The sequence below is a fragment of the Varanus komodoensis genome, unplaced genomic scaffold (genome assembly GCF_004798865.1).
Source record: "Varanus komodoensis strain SLA01 unplaced genomic scaffold, ASM479886v1 scaffold12, whole genome shotgun sequence".
NCBI classification, from domain to species: Eukaryota; Metazoa; Chordata; class Lepidosauria; order Squamata; family Varanidae; genus Varanus; species Varanus komodoensis.
In genome coordinates, this window is record NW_025335349.1 from 26856651 (window position 1) to 26878588 (window position 21938).

The window sequence follows — 21938 nt, forward strand, 5'->3', positions numbered from 1 at the left end:
CAGAACCCACACTTGCTGAGTATGTAAGATAACAGTGAATAATTACTGTGAAGGGTGCTGCTAATCTCAAGTTCCAGCCAAAAACAAATAGCCTAAAAAACTGTCTATTGCTTTGATAGACCAGACCACAGTTTTGTCTCTTCCGCTACTCTTTTTCCATTAATAACTACAAGTCCCAATAAAGTTTGCAGCCTGGACATACATGGTTGAACTAGTTATCCTTGTCATTTTTTCTCTAGTAATATGCTGAGTTACAAAAATGAGATGAATTTGCATTTAGTATTGTTTTCTCTGTAAAACACTTTGGTATTTAATGTATTGTTTTGTGTCTGGTTTTGAAATCACCTGACATTACACCCTGGTTTTTGAAGACTCACCGATCAAATGGCCCTGTGATACTTGGTGTTCTATTCTATCATATTCCTATACATTCCTAAAAGTGGTAACTTCCCCCCACTGCCAAAACACAGTGATATTTACAGTAAGTTTTCAACTATATATTTAAGGTGCTTCCTGGGCTCTTAATGGCAAATTTAGACTACATCACTAGATCTGTGAAATTAGTGGCAGGGTTGTTGTCTCCATGTATGATGATTTTACTTACAGTTAACTTATTAGACGCCCACTTACTTACTTTGAAGGTACTGGTTTAGAGCCCTTGAGATTTTACTTCCTTGAGGAATGTAGTGACACCTGCAAACATCTACTGGCCACCATTGCTATCCCTGAGTCAAGGTAACTTTTGAATAAGCTGAAATGACACTGCAATGGTGAAGCAGAGGACTCACTGTGTATTTCCTTCCTTTATGATGATGTTGGGTTTTTTTCACAAAAATGGAGTGGCAGTTGTTGGTTGCATAAGTATTCACCCCCCCATATCCCCAAGTCAATACGTAGTATCAATATAGTTGGCTATCCATGGGTGATTACTCATGCCAGTTGTTTTTCTTTTCTAGGGATATTCTTGTAAAACTTTCTAGGGGTATTCTTGTAAAAGCATCTTGCTTTTAGCTGTTTTAATTTTTTATGCTTTTAATAAGTTTTCATGACATTGTATTGTATTGTACTTATGTATTCTTGGAAACTGGTCAGAGAGATTTGGTTATTGCGTGGTATAGAAATAAATAAGATTTGGTAGAAATCTCTTTGGCATAATTACAGCTGTAGGTCTTCTTGAGTAAGTCTCTTGGTAAGTACAGATGCTGTGTGGAAGTTATTGATGCAACTTAATTGGGTAGAAGAGAACTGGCCCTGTTACATTCTGCCCTGAGACCACAGAAAATTTTCTCTTTTTTAAATTCATTGGAACAAATGAATGTATACCAATTACAAATACAATATTAGGCAAGCTTGGCATTTCAGAATTGCAATTAATGTTCTTCAGGTGATTATCCTTAGCAGATATGTCACAATGCACATATTGCTTTATATCCTATTTTATAGTTTGTATATTGAAATGTTATGCTGCTTCTGTGTTATAGTTTGTACTTTTTATGAATTGTTGATCCCACAGAGTTTTGGCTACTGGGTCATAGAGAAATGAGATAATTAAATAATATATCTTGTTAGCTGTCCTTTAATTTCCCCTTCTAATATTTCGTATATTACCACAGGGTACTTCTTTAAAACTTTGTTTACTAAACAAGTAAAATTCAACATCTAACCTGCAGTGAGTATTAATTTTGGCTGCTTAGCATTTGCTGTTGGCACATGTACAATAAAACAATAAATATTACTTAATCTAACTGGAAGCATGTTTGGACCACATTTCCAAATGTAGCGCTCTTTAAAGCTTTGTCCTCCCTCACCCACCCAAAAAAGTTCGTTCTGTAGGAGACCTTTTTCTGGCGGGGGCTTCATTGATTGAAACAATAAGTTGCCATTGCAATGGAAACAGGAAACTGACCACATCTACCATTCGTCAGCATTATATTTTTAAAAACTCAGGAACAGGAACATTATTAGCTTGCTCCTACAGAAGGAGGAATACAAGGACAGAGGTACATTTAAGAATTTTTTCCATCTTGGATCTCAGTCACTGAACTAAGAATTTGAAATTTAAGTATCCTACTCCTTAATATATGCAGTAGTATACATACTTGTACTGCTGGCACAGCATCGTTTTATATTGTTAATGTGCCAGCATAGAAAGTGTGGAGAATGAGCTGCTCTACTGACTTCTGTACACTTGATTCCTGGCTAAAGGCTGAGGATTGATCTCTGATTGAAAGCTTGCTAGGCCCCAGAAGGAGGTATTTGGGAAATGGTGTTCTAAGGAAGAAGATAGGGGTATGGTGATACCAGCAAGATCCCAGAACAGAATTGTTTACACATTCCTTCATTTGACGCTACCGTAAAGCATTTGCAGTGTACAAGGTATCTTACTATCTTAGACAACCCCTGGGGCCTGTAGGCATATTTGGCAAATTGAGAAACTGCCCTGGTCACCACCACAACATGGCTGCCACTTTGGGTTGGGTTTTCAACCACTGGGATGCATACTGGCACCTGCTGGTCCAGTGGATGGGTGGGTGGGGGACCATCCTGCTTGCCATGGACTGGCCCAGGGGCTGGCTGTGCTGTATCACCTGGCATCACGTTTGCAGGGGATGCGGCCGGGGGGGGGGGCAGGAAGGAGAGAGATGGCTCAGTAGGAGTTGACTGGGAGCCACACTGCACCGACTTCTTTCATTGGCATTTTTTGTTGCTTGATTTCTGGTTGTTTTGGAGAATTCTCATATTTTTTTTTAGTATTGTGTTTGGAAACAGATACACAGAATACTGTATGGTGCTTTTTGTTTCTGTTTCAGCTGTCCCCAAGATGGTTTTCCTGTTTTTGCTGGTCGCCAGGTGTGAAAAGAGTGAAAACCACTGCTCTAGATCACCACAGATGGACTCTTTCTTACCCCAGTTCTCCAATTATAGATGCACATGCGCGCTCTCTTTCTCACACGCTCACCCTCCCACCCACTCTATATCATTTTTTGTCTCCTCAGCAAAGGAAAACCCACACTCTTTTTCAAAATCCTCCCAACCTTTTCTCCCTCTTTCTCACAAACCTGTAACCCAGATCTTTTCAGATATGCAAGCATCCAACCACAGAACAGGCATTCTGCTGCCCTACCTCCCAGTGGCTTTCCTGAACCCCTAGCTAACTTGCCATTGTCCTTCTTAACCTGCTGTTTCTCTCTTTTGCTCCTATCAGTTTACTAGCCAGCAGCAACAGGGGTCCCCTTTTACTTCCATTTCTTGCTGCCTGGAAAGCATTGGTTTGCAAGATCTGCCATCTTCATTTCCTTCACATGTGGCCCAGAGGTGTTCCTAGGAAATGAAGATGACTGTAACTGGAGAACTACCGATAAGGAAAAAACCCCAAAACCCCTCTTAAGATTAGTAGGGGGATTAGATCATCCCCAGAAAAGATGTGTTGGGTGCATTGGTGCTCTTGGGCTCCATGTTGCCTAGCCCAGGACTAATTGCATTTGTCCTCTCAGTTTCAGACTTCATATCCATTCATAAGTTGTAATGTTACTGAAGTAGGGAAAATATTAAATATGAGTAACTTTCCTACACAATTCAAACTTTGCAGATGTGGCTGATATCAAGAATATATTTGGGAGATTACAAAAGAGATGGCTGCTTAAACTCACAAATGGTATTTCTAGAACTAGTGCAACAGAAATGAATGCAGAATTTAGAATACTGAGGATGAATATTTATTTATTTCAAACATTTGTATGCTGCCCAATTGTGCCACAGCACCTCTGTGTGGCTCACAACACAAGATAAAAACACAATAAAAACAATAAAAACCATAACACATTGCACATTAAAAACAAGACAAAAAAACAAGACAAATTAGTCAGATGGACATGATTTCATTATGAATCTTGGTTACAAACCTAGAAACCATGAACTAAAACAGTGGGGAAATTTTGTGAGACCTCTGCATATGTTGTTAGAGCCTGTTTTTAAACTCGGAATATATCACTGAAGTATCTCTCTAGTTTGCAGAATGGAATATCAACAACCCTCTATGAGATGTTGGTGATCCGTAGTGTGCATCAAATAGCTTTATGCTGAATCAGGTTGGACATGTGATTTCTGGCTTCAGTATTTACCAGGGGCAGAGAGAAAACTCAGTGGTACAGAACAAATTAGTTTCCTGTTCCTTTTTCTTGTAGAAAAGAAAATGAAATGAGCAAATTGGTTCTGGCTTAAGTTTTCTTTTTGCTGCTTTGAAAACATAATATCAGATGAAATACAGTGTATTTTATCAGGCTATATGATTTAGTATTGGAAAGTATTTAGTTTTAAAATTCTGATTTGTTTTATTTTTGCTTTTTTCGGGGATGGGCAATCAGAATCTAAAGAACTCGTTTGTTTGTTGCTTGGTTACAGACAGAACTAATGAAAAGGAGTGGTTATGTGAGAAATGCTTTTGCCATGCTTACACAAACTTGAATGAAAGTTTATAGTGAAACAGGCAGTGACAGATTGGATTTTGACTGGATGGAGATAGTGGAGCTGTTGGAATTTGCTTATTCTGCAAGTGTAGAGGAGCAAATCTGATTTACAAAGCAGGGTTGGCATTTTTGCTTTTTTTGGAAAACCTGGATAGAAAATATTATCATATTTTCACACAGAACAGGATAAACCATGAATCTCTGCATAAACTTTTTTTTGTTTGGCCTCTTAGAGGCTTGAGGTTTGTGGAATGGGTTGGCACATTTGCTTACAGGACTTAGTTTAGTTTCTGAGAACTCCTTTGTGAGCAAAGACTATAGAGGTTCTATCAAAGACATAAGAGATGGTTGATGTAGACAATTGAATCTGTTCAAAAGGTAAGTCAAGAATATCAGAGACTATTGGATATGGCTTTATTTCTCAGCAGTTATCTATGAATAAGTGCTGTAGGATGGGACTGAAGAACTAGCAGCAAGTTTATAAATCCTGCAGGGTGGAATTTCTGTAGTCATGTTCAGTGACTTTGCGTTAAGTAAATAAGGGTAAAATGATCTTTAGCGCAACTGAGTCTTATATTCTCTACCATTAGCAACAGGAGGAAGTTGCCTAAATATCTTTCACACATGGTGGTCTAGGCTATGCAACCTATTTGTCACATGACCATCCTGAATAATTTGGAAAGTTTTCATGTTTTAAATGAAGATAAGTTGATGTGGCTGACACCAGCATGGACAGTGTTTCCAATTTGTGCAATCTGTGTTAAACATGAATTAAGCAGTGATATCAACCTAATAAAATAATACCAGGGTTCCGATTCAATCTCCTGAACTTGAACCAACCTTCAGAACTGACTTTACTGTTGCGTTGGAGCAGCTCTGCAATCCTGATGATTTTGATACAGTTTGTGGGTGCTTGCCCTTCTATATCTGGTTTCCATCCACTTTTCTTTCTGTACACTTATTTCCCTTGAGTTGCCCCATATTTGTTTCCTATTACTTGTTTCTCAGTACCTAGGAAGAAATCCCAGGTTTAAGAAATTAAGAAATTGTGATATAAAAGGAGGCGTTCAGTTGCTCTGTGTATATAGGTTAAACTTGGCATTCCAGTATTTGTTGCTTTTACAGTTCTGAGAGGTTGGATAAAAACCTGTTATTAATCTGGGACTTCACTCTGCTGCACAGTGTGTTCTTTCTGGCTGTAGTATGCTGGTCTTTGTAGGTGACCTGTGATGGTGCAGTCTGCTGGCACGAAAGAAACTGCGGAGGTTTTCGTTGCACCTGCAGCGCAGTCCCTTTGCAGTGGAGTCCCTCTCAGTCAGCTGATGTTTTGCTGTACTGCTGGGACTGATAGGCTGGAGTTGTTTGATTAACATCTAGGTAGAGTTTCCAGTATATATGTGTGTGTGTATGTGTGTGTATACGCAGTAGTGACTCCTGTGAAGCTTTGTTCTTTAAGTCTCCTTTTGGTCTGTGCTCACTCAGCCAGTGGTGAAAGCAACTCTTTCAAGTGTTATCCTAGAAATGGTACATAGAAAAAAACAACAGTGTATGTCATATTACAAACATACAGCACACAGACTCAAGCACATAAGCATATATATTATAAACCTCTTGCAAAAATAAATATGAAATATTAGAAAATATTAGATTATTTCAGCCTTTTTAATGTTGCTTTTAGATTTTTGTATTTTGGAAAGATTTTTTTGTATTGTGAACTATGGCATTATGTTTTATGCACTGTTGTAGACTGCTCAGAGAGTTTTGGCTACTGGATAGTAGAGAAATTAGATTATTAATAATAAAAGTAACAACAGCAATAACAGCAATAAGCATTTACCAACAATTCAACACATAAATCTAACATTTATATTAAACTGCACCTTATATTTCATGCCCTTAGATCTTCTTTCATTGTCAGATGATAAACAATTTAATATTCTAGGATTGCAAATGGGTGCTAATATAATTTTTCCCATTAATTTCATTTATTTGTTACAACATTGGGGAAACACATCTGTAACTTTGTTAGGAGGCATTTTAAGCAAAACAAAAGGATTGGTGGAGAAAGGTTTTTGTGGTCCTCTTTTTTCCTGTCACTTTCCTGCTTAGAATTGTAGGCTTCTGAGGCTGTTGTTCACATTAAAAAGCCGGAGTTTCATTATACACATTTGGGTAGTTTGCCCCTGAGGAATGTTACTTAGCAGTTTTCATCAGTGGGACAAGATTTTCTAAGAAATAAAGCTTGCAGTAGAATTGAGGCAGTTTCTCACCAGAATTAGCACAGAGAGGCCCTTCCAGATCTTTTGGACTGCAGGGGGATGGGCTGATGGAAGTTGGTCTCAAACACCAGGTTGCAAAATGCTGGTGTAGAATGGCAAGATTTCAGTTTTCCTGTGTTATACTCTACTGCCCTGAAGGTAGCCTGGGGCAACAGTTGTTCAAGCCTCCCTTGACATACAGAGAAATATAGGTGAGCTATTAGCAGATGCACTTTGGGACTAATGACATTTTTAGATTCATCTTTAGGGCTGGAGTACTGAATGCACATCAGAGCAGACTTAAGAGGCTCAGTTCTTTACATACTTATACACAGTTGAGTTTGGTTAAAATTTGTTGCTCTTAACTATGCTTATCTCTGTTCTGGATGAATAAATTGATTTTATTGCAGGATGGATTGAGATATATCAAGGTGATATAAGCCAGGTTTTCAATTTCCTAATTCATATATTCTTCAGGAAACCTTGCATGCAATACAGTTTGCTTGCTGTAACAAAACATATCTCCAAGTAAGGATGACATGATATTACAAGGAGTATCTTAAACTCCTGGATTCTGAGGCTTACATTTAGCATCACATTTAGAGTGGGAGGAAATCTTCACCTCCCTGACTGCCTGCCCTTCATTTTTGCTAGATGGGCTTCTGCCTATTTAGCAGAAATGCTTCAGAGATGAAGTGGACAGGGAGTGGACAGAGAGGCTGAAAGACCACAGGAAAGCTCACAGCATGGTCTTCCCAGTCGCATCTCCTACCAGGCCACCAATAAGCCCCATTTTACTGCTCTCTGAGGTTGCTTTCTGGACCTTGAAGAAGCTACCTGTGTGCTGGCTGTAAGGGGGTGGGGGTAGTTAAAACTCTGATTCCTTCCTCCAAGGTCAGAGTTCTGTCTCTGACCATGGATTTAAGAATCCACATTATCCTCAGATACTGCCTGGGGCCATAGGATTGCTCCATAAATGCTATAGAGGAGCATGATCCAAATCTTGCCATGTAGTCCACTGATCTTTTGTCTCATGGAATTTTTATTTGTTTAGGAAAGGAGTTCTGAAGCATTTGGTGCTCACTCTTTATGCATATGGACACTAAACAAGAGCCCAGAATTTTCTAGAAGCAAAGAATGGTAATTCATGACATATAATGAGAAGTTTGCATCCATGCTGTTTGGCTATTAATTGCAAACATTTTGCACAAAAATAAACACAGTGGGTTGTATGCAATGGCGCTGTTCAGTCATTGGAAGAGGACCCATTTTCTCTTTCTACCTCTGGCCACCTGTGCTTGCTCAGATCTCTTCTGGAGGGCTGTGGTGCCCTATGGAACAGATTTGGGACACACAGTGTTGTAAGAGGGAGGAGCAGCCAGGCAAGCACAGTTACGTGACTCTTGGAACCAACTCATTATGTGGCCCATGTTTATAATGTTGCATCTCACATGTTTCATCTGAATTCATTCTTTTACGTTGAAAACCAGGTTTTTACTCATATATATATATATATATATATATATATATATATATATGCGCTAAACCAAGCTGCACAGTTACCTCATGGCATGGTATTTCACCTTGCCTGTGTTCGCACATTTGTGGTGACTACTCTTGAGTAGTTTCCACTTTCCTCCATCTTCCCTCCAATGGTGGCACATATCCCATCAGAACCAGGCTCCTTGGGATGCTCATCTTGGTGGCAAGGCGCTGTATTCTGCCAATGCACAGCTCTGGCCAGGGGAGCAATGAGGCAGGAGTCACCAGGGTGACTGCTGCTGGAGGTGCTCCCTGTCTTCCCTCCAGGTGCATGCTCCCCGGGGGCTTGGTTGTTTTGTCTCGCTGCTGCCAGGCTGTCTTGCGAGATGGGTGCATTGGCAGGCATCTCTGTAAGGTGGGGGCACTGCTGAGGTGATGTGGCAGGGCTGTGATGGGGTGACAGAGTGGGGAGTGGACATGGCAGATGGTGGCAGTGAGATGGGGCAGCTGTGCAGTGGGGAGTGTGCTCCAGGAGGAACAACAGCGAGTATGGAGACAGCCAGTCAGTGCCCGCTGGCAACTCAACTGTTGGGAGGCAGAACAGGGCAGCGCCAAACTTGCTGTCAGAAAGGGGGAAACCATGGAAAACATTGCAAATGAAATAGCATAAGGACAAATGATGCTGAAATGTGGAAAACTTAGAACTGTTGGTTCTCCATGGGGATTCGCAGTAACCAAATGTGCTGTTCTTCACCACGATCGCGGAATTCATACATAATGGCAAGCAGTCTTTAGCATGGTTTGTTGTTCTGTGTGAACATAGGCACTGTGTTTGCTAGAGAATAATAGAATCACTTACAATAGAGTATGGCTGGGATCCAGAGGATCACATATGGAATTCTGCTTGTGCCAATAAAACATTCTCAGCCTCCTTTCTTCCACCAAGTTGTGTTAACAGTTATGGCACTCTCTCCTATAGTGAGCAATGTGACATGGGACAAATTTGAAGAAATGAGATAATATTTTGAAGTTCAGTGATAGATGGAAATATTATTTTGTATGAAGGAATGTTTTCGCCTTTTCTTCACATTTTCTACAAATTGAACTTCTCCTTGCAAGGCTCTGTATAATCATAATGCTAAAAAAGAAGAAGAAAGGATCTGCTTGTGATGACTTGTGTATTTTTACATTTTAAACCTAGAGTTTTTGAAAGAAATCTGGCATTAATTATCGTTTTAAAAAATCCACATTGCTCTATTGCTGGAAATCAAGGTGGACCTGTTGTATATGTAAGTCATGCATCAAGTCCCTATCAGCAGGACCCAGTTAACTGAAATGGGAGTAGGGAGATACCACAACACAGTTAAACGTGTGTACTGTTGCCTTTCTTCTGGGCTCCTGGATGATATGAAAGAGCTCATCCAAGAGTGGTTTTGTCTATAGCCATGGACTGACAGTTCTATTTGGCCTTCCTCCCATCCGTCCTTCCTTCCATCCTTCCTTCCAGGCCTCTTCCATTCCCCAGTGCTCCAAAGAGTACCTCTTCCCTCCTGACGCTTAATAAAACAAGTTACCATTTGAACTGCAGTTTGGAAGCCTTTGCCTCAGTTTAAGTGTTTGTCCTTGTAAAATAAGCAAATAGAAAGGGCTTGATATCACTGCTGACTACCTTCAGAGGTTTCTGATAATCTCTGTTGCGGGAAAAGAGATAACAAGCTTGCAGTGCCTGGCCAACCTTTTGCAAGTAAGACAGGAAACATTTTCCTACCAGGGCACCTGCAAAGCCCAAAATGATTTCCTAGCTTTTCATGAAAGGACAGAAGGGGAAAGAATACAGTGGTGCCTTGGCTCACGAACTTAATCTGTTCCCCGACTCTGGTTGTTATTGTTCATCAGATTCAACCCTCTATTCGTTATACTTATGTTGTAGTGCTGCTTCTCAAAGAAATCCTGGCACGGGCACGCTCCTGCAGGAAAGACGGACACAGCACAGCACAGCCACGATCATGCACGTCTTCCCTGCAACTGCGTTGTGGCCATCTCCCCACTCGGGGGGGGGGGGAAGATGGCCGTAATCGTGCTGGTTGAGGGGGTAGATGGCCGAGATTGCGCCTGCCTTTCCTGCAGGAGCGAGCCCGTGATCATGCACATAATCCCTGCACGAACGCAACTACAATTGTGGCCATCTCACCACTCCGGGGGGGGGGGGGGGGATGGCTGTGATCTTGGTCACTACCCAATGCTGAGTTCGTGATCCAAGTCAAATTTTTCATGAAATTTTTGTTCACTACCTGATTTGGTCATGAACCAAGGCGTTCGTGAGCCGAGGTACCACTGTAAAGGCAACTGCATAGAAACAGTTACACACTTCTGCATGTCAGCAAAGATTAGATCCACCAACGTTTCTGTCACCAAGTTTAAATATACCAAATGAGCATGCCACATTTAGTATGTTCCTCCTCTGGGGCATTCAGTTTTTGCTCTTAAGCTAGAACTGTGCTAAAGCGGCAGTTAACTCAAGGAAATGTAATTTTAGAGCATGTGTTAATTTTGGCTGCATGAGTAAGAAAAGCTCTTATTTTCTTGTACATGGGGAGGGCTGTCACAGGTTTATTCCCCATCTTCATTCCATTTTAAAAGAAATAACTCCAAACAGTTTGGAAAAGCTTCAGAGCAGGTGTGGGGGGTGCAGAAATCCGCTCCCCTAGTGTAAGCTGCTTCTCCTTAGATTTTTTAACCAAAGCCAATGTTTTGCCTTTCCCCTTCAAATGTCTTCTCAGTTGAACCTTTAATTTTCATTAACACCTTGCAGAATATATTGAATATTTGATACGAGTTTGGAACATTTTTAGAAAAAAAAACTTGCTAATCAATATGTTGAAAGGAACACAGACCAATTTGTAGGCAGCTGACTTCCAAGGGCATCTTACACAATTTTGCTAACCAGAATATTAGCAAATATACTGGAGGAGTGGGGAGGCTGAAGGAAGCAAACTGTGTTTGGATATGCCAGTGATTTCTGCTTGGGGCATGTTAGGGCTTGCAGGTTTTAAGCCTGAGCAAAAGAAACATCTAAAAGCAAAGCAGAAGGCACCCGGCAACTTAAATGAAACATTTTCCCTCTAGGTATGAGGAACTGATTCTTGAAGAGTCATGTTGGATTTTCAAAGTTCATCTAAATTATGTTGGTTAAGGTAAAATATTTCTGTTTGTTAATAGGGACAGTAATTTGAATGAAAAGCCTTGTATAAAAGGATGCTATTGTTGCTATAGCTAGAGGAAACATATTCTGTTTAGGGTCATTCCTTCTTTGTGAGTGTCTTCTTGTTTGCTTTGGATTCTTTTTTTTTTTGTCCAGGGCTTGACAGGACAACCCACTGCAGATTGTAAAATATTTGCCATGTAGGAAGTTTACATGTCTGTGCTTGTGTTCACTACTTGGAGCTTGTGTTTCTTGCAGAGCCGGTTGACATTTTGATCTCCAAATGTGGGGTGGTATAGAAATGAATAAGAATAAGAATAAGACTGACTTGGGGACAATGTTAAAAATTGTGAAATGACCATACTCCTTTGAAATTTACATTGCACTTTGCTTAAGAATGTACTCCAAGTTTTCTTTGTTGATTTTTTGAGAGGTGAGTATTTTTTCCTTAAATATTTTTCCCTTAAAAATATTTAAGGGGAATTATTTTGGGTGTAGAGATGAAGGAATAATTATGTTTATAAGAGAATGATGCAGGTCTAGTAGGATTAAAGTAGATTTTCAGATTGAAATGAAAGATGAGCCCATATTGCACAATGACTACTGTTGTAGCCCTAGTTTGGCTACCTTAGCATTTCATTTCAATCAAGAAATGAAATATTAGCTGACTTGCTGCCTCACCTTACATGGGCTATGTGAACTTTGATGTCACCATTCATTCCCTTAAAAAATGGTATACAGTATATTTGGAGTGCATTGAATGCAGCGTGTGTGCACTTTTTCTTAACTAGCAGTCATGCAGGTGGTTGGTCTTGGTATCAAGAGCATCACTGTTAGCAGAACCCCCGCTTTAGGGTCTGAAGGGCAGTCCATTTCTATTAAAGTCAAGCGCAAGTTATTCACCCAGAGGTATAGGTTCCACTCTTTTATGTGTTCTCTATTTTCATTCCATCCAGTACAAAATTATCTGTAGTATTTGTGTATGGCTTGTATTAAACTTAGGCTAGCCAGCAGATCTGAACAAATATGATGGTAATATACCAGACCTGACCATATGCAGTAGGATTGACCATTCCCAGGTTTTCAGCTAATTTTCAGCCTTTCCAGATCTGATTTTTTTTCTTGGTAAGACCTTTTCATTGTTAAATTATTGCAGTCAACACTGCACTTTTAAGATCTCCTTACATTTCTTCAAGTTTTCTCCAGTTTTTCAAACTGACATTAAAAAATGAGTATGGGTGGGTAACCTCTGGCTTGCAGTCCTAATCTAGCCTGTGGAAGTTGCCTGCTCAGCTTGTGGAACAAACTTGCCCCTTCCCCAGGCACCATCCTCTGGCCTAGCAGGGGCTTTGGGAAAAAGAATCCTCTAATCTTTGATCTGCAGTAAGAGATAAAGAGATTTCTTTGAGGGAGTGTTAGGTATGCACTTGGCTGACACTTTTGGGAGCTCCTACAGGTGCCAGATGAGTTGACTTTGTTTGTCCTTCACCTACTCTTCACAGGGAAGGGGAAGGACAAGTTAAGCCAAGCTGAACAAATTCACCTGCCTTGTATCTTCACAACAGTAGAAGAAAACGAGCAGGGAAGGTGGCTTTGCTGCACATGGGCCTGTTCCTATGGAAGGAGCTTTGCACACAGCAAAGTTGGTTCTCAACACACATGCTGCGGGGAGGAGCATGACTCTGATGTGCCTGGGAAGGGACCACATGACATTAGAGACATTGTGTCATTTTGTTGATGTCACCCAGCTTGCAAAGGAGCACCATGGGGGCGGGAGCATCTAGTTCTGCAGACAGTTTCAATTGCCCACCACTGCATTAATGAAAAATGTAGATGAAAGGGATACTGGTAGTTCTATAATTTTATAAGAGAAAAATCTATATAGCTTCTTACTGATGCTTAAATTCTTTGATACTCTGAAGGTGATTTTAGAAGTGAGTGCTTGTCAACATGTGTATGGGCAGCTCCATGCAACTATTTTTATGGGTAATATCACCTCTTATTCTGGTAAACTGGATTGTTCTGAATTCAATATTTCAGGATTAAACAAAAATAAAGTTAGTGGCAAGTTCTTCTGTCAACCCTGAAATAATGGTGTAGTTCAGGAGATACTTGCAGCCTCAAGCCATGGAATCATCCATCATTGTACTGGCATCTGTACAGGAGGAAATGTTTCTATCACAGCAGTCCCTATCTGAAAAACTGGATAATGCACACTTACTGTGCAGAAAAATGAGGCAGGTCTCTCCCAGAGGAAGTTAATGAATTTGAGAAATGGATGAAGCTGTTTCAGATACAATCAAGAAGCAGCAGAACCTGAACTGAAAAGATGATGCTTTTGTGATACTGATTTCTTTGGCAGCAAGAGACCTCTGTCAAATTGTTGGCTTTGCTTGATGGAAGTGGGGCAGAATCATCATGTGAAAACAACAAATGTACACAAAACTCTGGAAGGAATGGGCTGCAAAGGGGCTTATTCTTCAGCTGCTTTGATTTATCCTCTTCTTCCCAGTATAATGTGACTTCTTACACTTACTGGGAGAATCAATGTGGAATCACATTAAGTTTCTTTCTCTAAGGATATTTTCCTTGGAAGCCTTGGGGCATGCTGAAGTCAGCCAATACTACCATCTTGTTCCTGCCAGGTGTTGTTTTGGCAACTCATAGCAAGAATATTTTATTCAAGAAACAGTGATGAATAGCAAGGTAAATTAAGGTAATAATGCCATTGTTCGTCAGGCACTAATCTTATGGTAGTCACATTATTTTCCTGTACTGTAGTTTAAATTGATTCATATTTCCTTACCTTGAGATCTCCTTGACTGAGCCTTTCCACCCCCTTTACCTTCATTAAACAGATATTTCACTTACATTGGAAAGCTAAGTTCTTAATTCAAACTGAGTGACTTTCGGTGACTCACTGAAAGGGTTTCTGTTGCTGTGGGGATAACCTTTAAAAATTCACCTGCTTTTCTCATCCCTTCTGCTTTCTCCTTAGGAGTTGGAGGGTTTTGCACAAAGTATTTTGTTCTAGCAACCTTCAGTTCTTTTGTTATTGGTTGTTCTGGACTCTTCTTGCCTTCTTGGTAAAACCCTGACCTACTTAATTGGGGGTAGTGGGAGCAGGGAGAAAACCAGCTGGAATATTGGCAAAATATCTGTGATTAAGCCCTGTATTCCTATACTGGGTAACTTCCACTGAACCCCTTGGGATTCTACTTCTGAGTAGACACATATATGAATGCACTGCAGATAGTTACAGCTACAGACATTGCTTGATTTGGGTTATAGGGTAAGAATGGAAGAAATTCTAAATAGAACTCAAGACAGTTCTCTGCATTAATTCAGTCATCTGGGATTTCTGGAACTGTTTGAATCTGAACTTTTCCTCATGCCCTTAGTTATTTGTGATCCAATTTGACATGCTGATTTGGATTTTATTTTTAATAAACAAAACTTTAAAAGTTACATCATAATATTTTTACATTTTGTGTGAAATCAGTTGAACTGAATTATGCCATTAGGAAACAAAATATCAGTGAAGAGTATTTATTTATATTTTAAAAAATCACTCAAAGCTTAACTTGGCTACTATTTTGATTAGAATATATGTAAATACTTTAAGACATTACGAACACATAGAATGCATTTTCCTAACATTGTTGAAACTGTAAGGGGAGGGTAAATACACTGAGAGCCATTGATATACCAAATTTTTCATGTCTAAATATGATAAGCCACTCTTGCCCACTGATTTATTTCAACAAAGTTTAACTTTCACTGAGCAGTATCTTCCATTTCGCTGTCTGTAAAAGTCCCTACACTACTTGCAAGTTCTAGTCCAGATAGTGGTGAATCTGATTCAGAACTGCCTGAGCCACATTCTATTTCCCTGAACATTGATTCTGCCTGCAATGAGTCTTGGAACAGCAGATCATACTTCATCCTTTTCATGAGTTGCACATGTGACTGATTCTCTTGCAATAATGAGAGATTTTGAGACACAGAAATAAGCTTGGCGGTACGTTCATTTGTTAGCCTGTTCCTCTTCTTTGCATTGATTGAGTTGAATGCCTTCCAGTTCTTTTGACAGGAAGCGGCAGTGGGTGGAATGCTTAGGATCCTTATGGCAACCCTGGACAGTTGTCTGGTGTTGCAATATCCCTTCCACCATGTGAGAGGGGAGACATTCTCTGATGCCCGCCAAATGATGTCCTGGCTCCAAAGCTTTTCTTTTGCACGATATTCTGCAATGTCCGTCATCACAGTTATTTCATCAATGTTTGGGATGTTCTTAGCTAATTCCATGATTGTATCAAGAGCAGTTGATAATTCATTTTCAGATAAATGTTCTCCACAGTGTCTAGGATCTAGTAGATTGGCTGCCAGGTGAACTGGATGAAAACAATGCTCAGATCTGTTATGAAATGCTTGCTTTACTAGTGTGACTTCTTCTTTGGAAAGAGGTGAAGAAGGCAAAAGTTCAGTTAGGTTTTCATTCAGTTTCCTGAATATGGCTGGAATATTTGAAAGAGTTGTTTTCTCTCCTTCAAGTTTCTGGATAGCCTCTGAAATTGGTAGTAGCAAATTGAATATTCCTTCAACTTGAACCCAAAACATATTGTTATCAGTGTGATCACAGGTGTTTGCAAAAATAATCTGGGAGACTGCACCTTCTAGTGAAGTACACTGCAAACAGTTCTTAGCATGCAGCAAACTGTCTAAACACTTTATGACCGAGTCCCATCTAGTTTCTGATGGCAATAAAAATGCTTTTTCCCTTCCCTGTTTCTCTTTCTGTAATCTTTTCAAAGCTTGATTAACCTCATGATGATTTCTGAATGCTTTCACAATTGCTTTGCAGTTTGCTAGCACTGTTTTCATTGTGCTCACACTTACTATGTCCTTTGCTAGAAGATTTAACTCAGAAGCAAGACAGCCAAATATTATTAAATGAGGGTACTTTCCTTTTAATATTTGCCAGGCAGTTTTCATGCTACTTGCATTATCAGTCACTAGGGCTTGTACCCTTTGTGGACCTGCACTTTCAATCTCTTCAGTCAGTAAGTTTGCTATACATTCAGTGGTATGATGAGAAGATGTGGTAGGAATTGCTTTGAGAAATACTGGTTCAGGCATGGCAAACATAATGCTCAGTAAAGACTTTCCTTGTATATTAGTCCACCCAGTTGATATCAGCGTCAGTGCCTCTGTTTGACTGATCCTCTGAACAGCCATTGTTTGGACTCTGTTGTACTCTCTGTCTAAAAGAGAATGTGATAGGCGATAACGTGATGGTAACTTATAAGATGGGCGAATTAGTTTGTAATGCTCCTTCCAGTATTGATTTTCCGTTATGGAAAGAGGTATTCTGCTTGCAAATATAGCTCGAGCTAATGTCTCGTCAGCTCTTTCTTGATCTTCTTTCGACATTTTGTCTACAAATTTAGCTAGAAAACTAGGCTGCCCTGAGCAGCTACTCATGGATTGCATATCTTGAGGCACTGATCTTGAAAAAGAAGGCCCTGCTTCTACTTTCCCCAGAGCTGGCAGCTTAACACTTTCAGTGTTCACTTTTGGAAAAATTGTTGCTTCACTTGAGTTCCCAAATTCCTGCAACAAAAGGGGAAAAACAATTTTGGTCTGTTCTAATCTACAGTTAATGGACTTCTAAACCATAACATGCTTACATAGTTATAAAATTAACAGGTGTTAGAGATGCTAGTCTGAAGAGTTAAGTTTACTATTTACTTACGATTAATTCCTGAAGTAGACTTTTCCCAGAGGTTGTTCCAGCACTTAACTGTAGTAGCTTCTTGTAAGAAGATTGTACTCTTTCTGGACATTTTTTGCATATTGTCAGATGTCTTTTCATTCTTGTTGCATTATTTGCATATGTCTGGCCACAGTATTTACATTGACCTATTATCTTCTTTCCTTCAGTGGTTTCAGTGTAGTGATGCCACACACCAGTTTTCTGGTTAGGCATTATGACTATTTCAAAATTAAGCTAAAGCTGAAAGTCGTTTCTTAAAATCTGAACAGGGTTTGATTCAAAGACTTCCAGCCTGCCTAAGCTTCTCAAAAGAAATGAAGTAGTGAGTGCTCTGTGTGTTTAGCAGTGATGTGGAGTGGAAAATTTTCTGTAATGGAAAATTTTCTAGTACTATTTTTTTTCCACAGGAAATTTTCCATTCCCAGGCCTCGGTGAAATTCACTCTGGAATAGATTAAGGGACAACCGTGGCATATCATGCACAGCTCTTTGGTTAAAATTAGTATATTAACAGTTTTCAGTGCCTGGATTCTTTTCTTTAAGTGTAAACAGTGTAAGGGAAATGAGTGTTACAGAGATGGCCTGTCTTAAAATATCCCTAGGGTTTATAATAAAAATAATATCCCAGTAAAGCACTGGATTTTTTAAAAAGTAGCATATTACCCGTACGGAGTGCTTTTTCTCTCTCACCCCCTGCCTCCCAAGCAAACGTTTCATTTCAACTATTGAGGGCTCATGGAAAAATGTTTGTTGTGTGTGTGTGTGTGTGTGTGTGTACACAACACATATAATTGGTGAACTTTTAAAGTTGTATTTACTAAATATAAGATAAATTTGCTAAATCAGATACCAAATTATTTAGGACACTGCGACATTTTCATGTTTAATTTCTTGAAAACCCACATCACTGATTCAGAGGTGCAGTTGGTGGTGACCCGAGAGAGTGCCTTTTTGAGAGTCATTCCCAGACTGTGGAGCCCCTTCCCAAGGCTGGCTGGTTTTGCTTCCTCTGTGCTATCATTTTTCTAGGAGGGAGACTGCTTTATCTAAAAGGGTCTTTTCCCAGGAGGAGGGTCTGTTGTGTTGGGTGCTGTTTTTAATTTTTACTTACATTGTTATTTTGTGATTGTTGTGTTATTTTTAATGTATTACTGTCATGAACTGTAACTATGTCCATAAGCCATCTTTTGTGCCATTTTTGCTGAAAGGTAGGGCACAAAGCATAAATAAATAAATAGTTAGATAAGGTTGCTCTTCTTTTTGCTTCCCACACATTGCAATCAATATCCAGAGCTATCTTCAGATTGCTTTCCCAGAAGGGGTTACAGAGGATAGCTGCAAGGATGAGGGCCTTGTCAGTGGTGACCCCACTCCCCACTCCCAACAGTGGAACGCTTTCCCCACTAAGGACCAGCTGACACCAGCAACATCTGTTTTTCTCCTTTCAGGTCAAAACTTCCAGGCATCTAAAAGCAAATGGTGGGCTTTTCATGCATTAGTAGTTTTGATTAGGGTCTGCGCCAGTATTTTGGTACTTCAATGGAAATTGTTTCTAGTGTGTATGTTTCAGTACTTTTGTTTTAAGTCCACTAGTGTCTTTTTAAAGAGAAATTAATTAAACATTCAAATTAAAAATAATATTATAATTTTCTATAGCTTTAGTTTAGTGCTATTTTTACCTTGTGTCTTTTTTCATCAGCTGGATTTCAAGGGAACCCAGCCAGTGCTTAAGTTACAGAAGTGCCAGAGGTGAACTTTCTTCCCTTCTCTTTTCTTGTGGCTTGTTTTTAAAAGCATGCAGGAGAGACGTGATTCGGTTAAAATTGGAGGGAAGCCTTTGTGTATTTCATCAACGGCCTCCCTATCCTTCCCTCCATAAGTCAAATACTTGAACCTAGCTTTTCATATATCCTGGTAAAAAATAGTTGACAAACAGTGTTTGAGCAGAAGAGTTCATCATCCACAACTTTCTAAACAAGTTACTGAAATTATTTTTTAATGAGAAGTAGATCCTAATCTGTATCAGCCAAAGCTCAACATGGACTTGTGGTAGATTCTTATCAAAATGTTTAGTTTATGCAGGATGATATAACTATTTTGTAAGGTATAGGGCAGTGATGGCAAACCTTTTAGAGACCAAGTGCCCAGCCTGCAACCCAAAACCCACTTATTCATCGCAAAGTGCCAACACTGCAGTAAAACCTGAATACTGAGGTCTTAGTTTAGAAAAAACAACTCACAGCCAGTCCAAGCCAATATATGTATATCCTTGTCAGCACACTGACCAGCCATGCAAAAGCTCGGACAAGTCGCAACTAATGAATTGTGGCTCGTGACATCCTTGCCTGGCGCTGCTACTCCTTTCCAAGCATGCGCATGGCCCCTATGTGTGCTGTTATCTGATGCTCGACTGCTGGGGTGATGCTGGGGCAACTTGGCTCTCTTGCCAACAGAGAGGGCTGTGTGTGCCTGCTGTGGCATGCGTGCCAAAGGTTCACCACCACTGGTATAGGGTTTGAGTTCTATCAGATGCACTTGCTTTTCCATAGAACTATTAAATCATGTTTGAGAGGCTTTGGTAGTGAATGACTTGATTGGAAAGCAGTGTTAAGAGTTGAACTAGGGATAAAACTTGAAATGAAAGATTGTGTACCTGAAGTTCTATTCTGGTATCCCAGTTTTCAGAGCAAATTCAGAATTATTTTGTCATTTTTGCTTTTTGAATAGAGCTGTGGGGGTTCCCCTGGTATTTGAACTTGAAATGTACAATTGTGTCCTGCAAACACATATCAGATTTCATGCTGATATCTTAGTGTTCAGGAATGCCAAATACGTGAGTTCAATTGAAGACCTTTGTTTGGCTGGTTTGTGTTGCCCAATTTTATATATGTATTTTAGAAAGCCTAATGAACCAGTGATGGTTGCTCAAGCATTGGTGAAACAGTTTTCATGGGCAGTGAGATCACCAGGAGTTGCTGCCATTCTTGCTATCCATGATGGGATTGATATCCTAGATTTGGATGACATAACAACCCATCTTGGGTACAACTCCCTAGAACAAGCTATGGGTTGTTGTCAAGAACAAGCCATCCTGTGGGAAGTAGTTTTGAGTTCCTATGTCATGATAACACATGTGGCTTGTGTTGTGGGAACCTGGTCAGTGTACTACAAAGAGGTACAGATGCAACTTGAAATGCCTCTGGGAAATGCAAGTTGTAGTTCAAACAGAATAGGCCTTTAAATCCATGGATTTTTGAGATACATTGAAATGTGGTTTGTTGTTGTTAGTCTTGAAGTTGTGTCCAACCCATCGCGACCCCATGGACAACATTCCTCCAGGCCTTCCTGTCCTCCACCATCCCCCAGAGTCCACTTAAGACCACGCCGACTGCTTCAGTGACTCCATCTAGCCACTTCATTCTCTGCCGTCCTCTTCTTCTTTTGCCATCTATTGTTCCCAGCATTAGGCTCTTCTCCAGGGAGTCCTTCCTTCTCATTAGGTGGCTAAAGTATTTGAGTTTCATCTTCAGTATCTGGCCTTCTAAAGAGCAGTCAGGGTTGATCTCCTCTAGGACTGACCGGTTTGATCGCCTTGCAGTCCAAGGGACTCGCAGGAGTCTCCTCCAGCACCGCAATTCAAAGGTCTCAATTCTTCGGTGCTCAGCCTTCCTTATGGTCCAACTTTCACAGCCATACTAACTTTCACAGCCATACATTAATGATAGGAGAACAAATGATTTCTCCAATAGATCAGCATAGTGTACAACCTGCCTTTATTCTTACAACAACTTTTTGAGATATGTTAAGCTATGAGAAAGTGACTGGTTTATCCAGTGAGCTTCATGGCTGAGTAGGGATTTGATGTTTGGGTTTCTCAGGCCATAGTCTGGCTCTAACCACTAATAGACAGTGAAGAGACATGCTGTTAAATGTGCTTGTGTAAGAAGCATGTGCCTATTTTTTCCCTTTCAAAATGTCAAATGCCAACATATTGTGTGTATGCTCTTTTATGGCTGTCCCTCTGCCCGGTTTAAGATTCAGTAGCTGATGCTAGCACAATTAGCCATTGTAATCTACTTGCCAGGAATAAATGTTACTGTCGCTTTCCAGTAGTCCTTGGTGAAATGGTGGATTCCTTTCTTTTTTCAGAATAGTATCTGCTGTGTTACTGCATGTGTCTAAAAATATCTCATTTGTGGGCTTTCCTGCTCCCTCCATGATTAAGGAGCATGTACAGTTCAGCATAAATTATATTTGATTGTTCATTTTATTTCATTTCTGTACCACCTAATAGCCAAAGCTGTCTGGGTGCTTCATGACCAAAGCTCAGCAAACCAGTGCAATAAAACTGAATAAAATTTACTTTATAAAAATTTAAATAAGCAACCAAAAGAGTTTTCCTAATACATTTGGACTGACATTAATCCCCCTTCCCTATATGCATAAATGCCAGGTGCTTCAGAGAAAAGCCACCAAAAACATAGCAGAATTGGCAGCAGGCAGGTCTTAGTGGGGAGATGATTGAGGGCTGCTACTGAGAAGGCCTTCCCTATTGTTGCTGTCCTTTGAGGTGGTACTCAGATGAAGGCCTCAGATGTTGGTCATAGTGTCTAGGTAGATTCAAGCTGGGAGAAGCACTCGCTGAGGTGTTGTGGTCTCAAGCTCAATAAGGCTTTTTAGGTTAGAATCAGAACCTTGAATGGACTCATAAGAATCCATGGGACCAGACAGTATACCCCAAGCTCCAGTACCTGA

General features: G+C 40.1%; 2 protein-coding genes across 5 annotated transcripts in view; one reads left to right on the plus strand and one right to left on the minus strand.

Annotated features, from left to right (window-relative positions):
• Nucleotides 1-21938, plus strand: part of DIP2B (disco interacting protein 2 homolog B) — a 188873-nt gene that overhangs the window by 32510 nt on the left and 134425 nt on the right. The window lies entirely within an intron of this gene.
• On the minus strand, nt 10507-20562 carry LOC123019268. Its single transcript, XM_044422034.1, has 2 exons — nt 17164-20562; nt 10507-17021 (listed from the first exon to the last, which is right to left on the minus strand). The coding sequence occupies exons 1-2, from the start codon at nt 17395-17397 to the stop codon at nt 15186-15188; spliced, it is 2070 nt and encodes a 689-aa protein (XP_044277969.1). The 5' UTR covers nt 17398-20562; the 3' UTR covers nt 10507-15185.